This window comes from Phoca vitulina, unplaced genomic scaffold (genome assembly GCF_004348235.1).
Source record: "Phoca vitulina isolate PV1807 unplaced genomic scaffold, GSC_HSeal_1.0 scaffold58, whole genome shotgun sequence".
NCBI lineage: Eukaryota > Metazoa > Chordata > Mammalia > Carnivora > Phocidae > Phoca > Phoca vitulina.
The window spans coordinates 3,907,752-3,915,343 of NW_022589761.1; the positions used below are offsets into that span (position 1 = coordinate 3,907,752).

Consider the following 7,592-nt stretch of genomic DNA (forward strand, 5'->3'; position numbering starts at 1 on the left):
ACCTTACTAGCTGAGCTTCATCTTTCCCTTCTGTAAAAAGGTGTTTGGGGGTGGGATAACAGCACCCCATTTGAGAGATGGTTCTTTCTTTAGGTTCAGTAGGGACGTCCTGAGCGTCCCCACCCCACCTCACAGCAGCCTTTTACAGGTCTGTCGGCTTTTTGTTTCCCTTTTCTCGTCTTCTTTCTCTTTTTAGTATTCTTCCCTGTTTTCTTTTCTTTTTCCTTTTCCTTCCTTCCTTCCTTCCTTCCTTCCTTCCTTCCTTCCTTCCTTCCTTCCTTCCTTCCCTCCTTCCTTCCTTCCTTCCACTCTCTCTCTCTCTCTCCCGAGTTGCCTTAGCCACGGACATTGGAGTTCCAGTGTCTCGGAATCCTTCCAGAGGTTTAGGAGGGGACTCCACCTATACAAACCTAAGAGTGATGTATATAAAGCGCGTATCTGCGCGTATCTGGAAGCACAGGCACTTTCCCAGCAGGTGGCGGGGTGGGAGTGAAGGTGGACGGGAGGTTGCTGGCAGGGAGAGGGGCTCGGGGGCCAATGGGTGGGGGCGGGCAGACAACACTGAGCACCAGCCACGCGGCGGGACTTCTGGGTGGCTTCCAGCTTCTCCCAGGCGCCTCCTCCTGACCGGCTCCACGCGGAGCTAGGATGGGTTGTCATGGCTGCCAGAGCCTCCGAGGCAACTCCTGCCGGGTCCGGCTCTCACAGGACGGGTTTGAGAACTCCCAGGCACAGACGAGAGGCAAGCCCGCCTGCACATTCCTGCACCTGCACTCACAACTTCACTTAGGTTCGCGGAGGAGAAAGGGCTGAAGGCTCTTGGCCCTTCGAGGCTTCCGTAGCGAGGGGGCGGGGCCCGGAAGGGGCAGGATGGCGGCGCTGGACAGTGACAGTGATGAGGACTTGGTCAGCTATGGGACAGGCCTGGAGCCGCTGGAAGAAGGTGCGGGCCAGATTGGTCGCTGGGTTCTGTGAGAAAGAGGTCCAGGATTCGGGGCAAAAACACTCAACCCTGTGCCGGGCCTCGGGTGGCCCCGGGGCAAGGCTCTCGCTACTGGTGTCGGGAACAGAGACGAGAGAAACGTGCGGTGTGCTTTCGGAGTGCTCACGTTCTGGAGGGATGGATGTGAGATCCTGAGGGGTGGGAAACAAAGATGACGAAACAGGCTCCTGTGAGAACGGGGGGTCGTCAGGCATTGTCTTCCCTAGGAGAGGACGTTTGAGCTCAGACTTGAAACAGAGGAAGGAACCAACCATATGAAGATCTGGGTAGGAGAGCATTTCAGTTAGAGGGAGCAGCAAGTGCAAAATTTTCTCAAGTCAGAGCCAGTTTGACAAATTGAGGGACCGGCAGGACTGGTGTGGGTGGAGCCGACGGCACCAGTGGGAGACTGGTAGAGATGATGTCAGAGGGGGAGGCAGGGGCTGCATCTACGTGGTATGTTAAGGGTGTTTGGATTTTATACTAAGTGTAGAAGAGCCATTGCGGGGTTTTACACAAGGGAGAGATGTATATTTTAAGATTATTTCGCGCTGGATTTTGAGAATAGGAGGGTTGGGGGGTGGTGGGCAAGACTGAAGGAGGGAGATTAGCAAAAAGAAGTCTGGAGATGAGGATGGCTTGGACTGGGGTGTTAGCACTGGCGGGGATAAGTAATGGTCTGGGTAGAGGTGTAGGTTGAAGGCAGAGCAGAGTGGACTTGCTGCTGAAATGTGGGGGTGAGGGCAAGGTGAAGTAAGGTTCTCTCCCATGTTTCTGGTCTGATCCCTTAACGACTCGATTTGTTCAGCAATGTATTGAGTGCCCAGTAAGGACTGATGGCAGTGCTAGCCCTGTGGGAAGGACCAAGGAAGCATGGTAGCTAGGAGTTACTTGCAGGCCTTCTGTTGGTGGGATTTTATTTCCCACCCTGACCACATCTTGCCAGGTTAGTTGTACTTCTGTACTTTCCACTGACAACCCTTTTGTTCCCTACAAGCAGTTCTAATCATTAGAAACTTTTGCTGGACACTGGCCCTATTTCTACCCTCTACTTACAAAAGACAGAGGGACACTAGTCTCCTGAAAGCTTCTTTGTGTTTGAAGACAGCTCTTGCATTTCCTCTAAGACATCTCCACACTACACTCAACAACCTCTAATATATTCAGTTTAAAGTCCTTGAAACCCCAATTTGTCAGAGCCTTTCTCCAAGTATGGGACCAGAGTGTGGGTAGAGCAGGGCTACCATTGGTATGTTCTTCATTCTAGACTGTAGTTCTTTATTTTTTTAAAAGGTTTTATTTATTCATTTGAGAGAGAGAGTGAATGAGAGAGAGAGCACAAGCTGGGGGGGGGGGCGGCAGGCAGAGGGAGAAGCAGACTCCCCACTAAGCAGGGAGCCTGACGCGGGGCTCCATCCCAGGAACCTGGGATCATGACCTGAGCCGAAGGCAGACACTTAACCGACTGAGGCACCCAGGTGCCCTAGACTGTAGTTCTTTAATACAAGCTAAGATCACATTAGCCTTACTGGCAAACGCATCACCTCATGATCTCAAAGAATTTGTTGACAAAGATCCTGTATTGGAGGAGTTTCAAATCTAGTTGAAAACAAAAGTACAAGGTTTGCAAGTGCTACCTTATATGATATAGACAGGAAATAGCCTACACAAGCTAGCAGAGAAATCTGAGAGAGCAGGATGGGATCCCTTGAAAACTGGTTAGATTTCACTATGCAGGAAGAGGGCAGGGGTTAAACATGCATGGGTGGAGGTTATTACAGCCAGGTTGGGCAGCTATTTATAGATTTCTGTATTTCTTGTCTTATACTCATTTCCTTGTGGGTGACATATTGTACCATCAACTATTTGATCTACATTTTTCTAATTCTTCCTCTTCGATCATGCACAGAATCTGAAATGAAGCCTAATGGCCTAACCATGCTTTTGAAATGGAAGGAAGGAGCTTTGGATTTGTAGACCCTTTTTGCCCCCAGTCTAAGATCATTCTTTAACTTCTCAGCACTGGAAGTTTTTGAAGATTGAGTACATTGTTTCCTATGCACTTTGAAGTGTAAATGTACTCTGAGTACATTTTACAGTATAACATACTAGACCAATAATCACTTTCCTTCTGCTTTGAAGTTTTAGTGACAGGTTAGACAAACATTGGTAGAGGAGGAACTCTACCACTTAATTAAAGTTGCTGGCCCTGACAGAAAGGTTTACTGGTTAAGAGACAGGGGCCGAAGTGCCTGTCACACGCAGACCCATAGGCACATAGGCTCTCTGGCCTGCAAGGAAGGGGGCACCAGCACTTACCAACTCTCATTAGATACTTTTAGTTGGCTCTGGAATTCTCCTCATCTCTGGTTCATCCTGTACTCAGGTTAATTTTAGGATGATTTTCCTCTTTGACGTTATGACTTAACACTATCTGTGGCTCCCATCACCCCCAGGACCATACCACAGACCCCGAAGCACTGTGTTCAAGGCCTTCTGCCCTGTCTGCCCTTCCAGTTCCATCTTCTGCTCCTTCCCTGCCTTCTGGTCAGACTAGACTACTTTTTCAAAATATCTGACATTATCTTTTTAGATTTCCTGTTTACTGATGGAGTTAATACTTCTGTTGGGAACTGTGTGTCTGTTGGTAGCTGTCAGATTCTGCTCATGCTGAGGGACACTGTGATGTGGTCCTTGTACATCATCAGAAGAGTTCCTATATATTCAGGTCTCCTCCCCTGGGCTCTGAGGGCCCTGGAGACAGGGACAGAGTTGTGGTTAGTTTTCCACACCCAGGGTCTAGTACAGGGCTGCTTCCATGGTGAAGGATAGCATGGGTGATATCCCTGGCTTGGAAGTAGAATTAAGATCTGATTGCAGCTTTGTGCTTATTAGCCGTGGACATTGGGGCAGTTACTGAATCAGAGCGTCCTTATCAGGTACAATGAATGAGATAATATGTGTGAAAAGAAGGGATTACTTGTTATTAGTAGCAGTAATTATAAGAGGGCCTGGCTAAGATGTCACCTCCTCCCTGGAGTTTTCTCCTGATGTGATTAGAGGTGGCGCCTCCTCCTCAGGAGCCCTGTGGGCCCCCGCAGGCCATGCTGGTTGGCCCTCATTATCTGCCGCCACAGTTTCCACTTAGCTGTCTGCAGATCTTATCCCCCCTTCCTGATTAAGAGCACCTTGAGAACCGAGCAAGAATAGCACCTCGCATTGGCAGGCCCTGCCCTCTCACCCTAACCCAGTGGTTCTCAATTGGGGCTGATTTTGCCCCTCAGTGGACATTTGGCAATGTCTGAAGACATTTTTGGTTGTCATGTGGGAGGGCGGGGCATGCTTACTGCCTGGCATCTGGTGTTCCAGGCCAGGGATGCTGCTAAACATCCTACGGTACATAGGACCTTCCCACAACAAAGAATTATCCAGTATCAGCTGCCCATAGTGCTGAAGTTGAGAAACCCCCCTTAGCCAGTAGTCATGCTAGGTGCACACATGGTAGTGGGTCGTGTGTAATGCATTTCTAAGAAACAGTGACAGTCTTGGATTAGGGGACCCAAGTTGTAATTCAGTTCTTCAGAGTGAAATGAAATTGTAGCTGATATTGACCGAGCTTCGCTATGACTAGACACTGTGCTCAGGCCTCTGGGTGTGCACCAGCCTACCAGGTAGGTTCTGTTTCTTACCCTACTTTTACAGTTGGGGAGGCTGAGACTTGGAGAGATCGATTAACTTGGCCAAGTTCACCAAGCTAGCAAGTAGTAGGAGAGGGGGATTTGAACCCAGATCTCCTGGTCTCCAGAACCTGAGCTCTTGACTGCCCTGCTATGGGTTATACTCCAGAAATGACTTCAAGACCTCACAAGCTACTAGGAAGAATTTAGCACTATGAGGCTAGAAGTTCCTCTACTTTTTGTTCCATCTTCCAGAAGGAGTAACTGGCTTAATTATTGAATTAACAGGTACATATGGCCTTTCCTACCGTATATAATAATAATAATAATAATAATAATAATGGCAGCTAGTATTTTAAAAGTGTTTATTGTGTATCTCTTCTTGCTAAGCACTTTATAGGCATTATCTTATTCAGTTTGCATAACAACTCTATGAAATAGCTATTACTATTCATGTCACCCCCATTTTACGGATGAGGAAATTGAGGCATAGAGAAGTCAAGATGATGGAAGTCCTGGTGTTGGGAAGGTGGGGTGACAGCGCTGTGACTCTCAACTCTGTGCCTTTAACTGCTCTATAACTTGCTTTCTGTGCTGAATGTTTGAAAATAAGTTGATGGTTACTTTTTATTTTAAATAGATTCAGAATTCTGAATTGCAGTTGATAAAATTAGGCAGTAATGTGTGTCATAGTGCCTGAAAGTTTAAACCTAAGGAACTTTTAGACTTTACTAAGTTCCTTTTTGCTTATGTGTTGTAGCAACCCACCCCTGTTCAGCAGAGCAGGAAAAGGATTAAGTCTAAAGAGCAGTAACTATGGAATCAGGAGATTGCCAGAAATAAGGAAACTCTTAAGATTTGGGGAGAATGGACAATACCAAAGGAAAAAATCTGGACTTGGGATGCTGTGAAGTTCTAGGAGAGATACAGAATTGTTCCTTCTGTTGCAAACCTCTGCCATGTGCCAGCCCAGCAACTTGCCTCCAGCACTGCTAGTAGGGTTTACCTCCATCTCTTTGAACCTCCCCCTACCACCACCACGTAATTCAGTTTACATGTTAGAATTTTGTGGGAATCAGGCTACTCTTGCTAAAATGTATGTCTAATACAAATAAGAGATGTCTATAATTGCCTTAGAACTATAAAGAAGCTTGATACCATGTGTTACTTTCTGAACTGTATAAGCAGGTAAAGTCTAGGAATAAAAAACTTAATTAAAATTGTTACACTTGAGGGGCGTCCTGGTGGCTCAGTCTGTTGAGCATCGGACTCTTGCTTTCAGCTCAGGTCCTGAGCTCAGGGTCGTGGGATCCAGCCCTGCATTGGGCTCTGCGCTCAGTGCGGAATCAGCTTCAGATTCTCTCTCCCTCTCCTACTGTCCCTCCCCACCACTCTCTCTCTCAAATAAATAAACAACTCCTCTAAAAAAATTGTTATATTTGAAATTACAAGAAATAAACAGTTCATTATGTTTAAGAAACGACATTTTCCCTAAATTTTTTCTAATCCGCCATCCCCTTCTCTCTCATTCAAAATATTTTTTTCAGGTGAAAGACCAAAGAAACCAATTCCTCTTCAGGATCAGACTGTCAGAGATGAAAAAGGAAGGTATAAACGATTTCATGGAGCCTTCAGTGGAGGTTTCTCTGCTGGGTACTTCAACACCGTTGGCTCAAAGGAAGGTATGATTTTCCTGCTTATAGCTATAATATTGCTGAAGCAAATGACTGAAATACCATGTTTCTTTCCTCTCCCTTTAAAAAAAAAAAAAACTTCTTTAAACATTTTAATACACACACCATAGACTTTTGTGTTCTTTCAGTGTTTGGCATGTTTGCGGAGTCCATTGGTGTGTTGTTCATTACCATCTGAGAGTGAAAGTTTTCCTTCACTTAAAGAAAAAAAAAATACATCCTAACCAGATGGTTAAATGATGATCGTGACTTCCGTTTTATATCGCGTCTTGCCACACACGAAGTGCTGTCACACAGATTCACTCAGGTAATCTTCATTTCACAAGACTCAGTGACTGAGGAGGGCAGGTGTCGGAGCTGCTGTGTAGGTGAGGCCACTGAGGGTCAGAGCCACTCCCTCCTGACACTGGGGACCGCAGCAGCACTTGTCAGTACGTGCTGTCGACCCGAAGAAAAATCAGTTACAACTTGCACATGCAGTATTTAATAAGTTCTGCATTGTTTAAAGTAATGCATGTTTTTTAAATGTTCTCACATAGAAACTGGAAGAAAATGGCTTTTGTATGTCAGATATGAGGATGGGATGACCTGAGTAACTCCTGTAGCAGTTGTTAAGAATAAGGTGGGGCACGTCTTTTATAGATACATACAGTAACTTGTATAGAACAACAGTACAATAAAGATGAAAAAAGCAGTGCAAGAAAGAACTAGCCACGTAAGAAAAATAGTTGGGGTAAATAAGGTGGTTTAAAGTTCAGTATCCAGAATGTATAAAGAGCAGTGAGCAAATGATCAAAGTATTTGAACAGTTTACTCCAGAGGTGATAGAAACGCTATGGAGTATTCAGCCTTACTATTAGGAAAGGCAAAGTAAGGTAACTAAGGCACTATTAAACTTGCACACTTATTTTTAACATTACAAATGTAAAAAATAGCAGTCGGCTTTGTGAAGAAAGACGGACACTAATAGACAGCTGACTGTTGCAATTTTAGCTGTGCTGGTTGCTGTAATAAGACCAGCTCACACACGATTGTCAGGTAGACTGTGATAGGTTAATACATTGGAGTATCTCTTTTTTTTTTTTTTTTTTAATTTTTTATTGTTATGTTAATCCCCATACATTACATCATTAGTTTTAGATATAGTGTTCCATGATTCATTGTTTGTGCATAACACCCAGTGCTCCATGCAGAACGTGCCCTCCTCAATACCCATCACCAGGCTAACCCATCCTCCCA

The 7,592-nt window shown here is 45.5% G+C and overlaps 1 protein-coding gene across 1 annotated transcript in view; it reads left to right on the plus strand.

Moving 5' to 3' along the window:
* Positions 1-862: 862 nt before the first annotated feature.
* The window catches only part of GPATCH1 (G-patch domain containing 1), a 54,256-nt gene continuing 47,526 nt past the window's right edge, over positions 863-7,592 (plus strand). The window contains exons 1-2 of the mRNA XM_032390532.1: positions 863-943; positions 6,207-6,341. Of these exons, the coding sequence (XP_032246423.1) occupies positions 871-943; positions 6,207-6,341 (208 nt within the window). The 5' untranslated portion in view covers positions 863-870. The remainder of the gene's footprint in view (positions 944-6,206; positions 6,342-7,592) is intronic.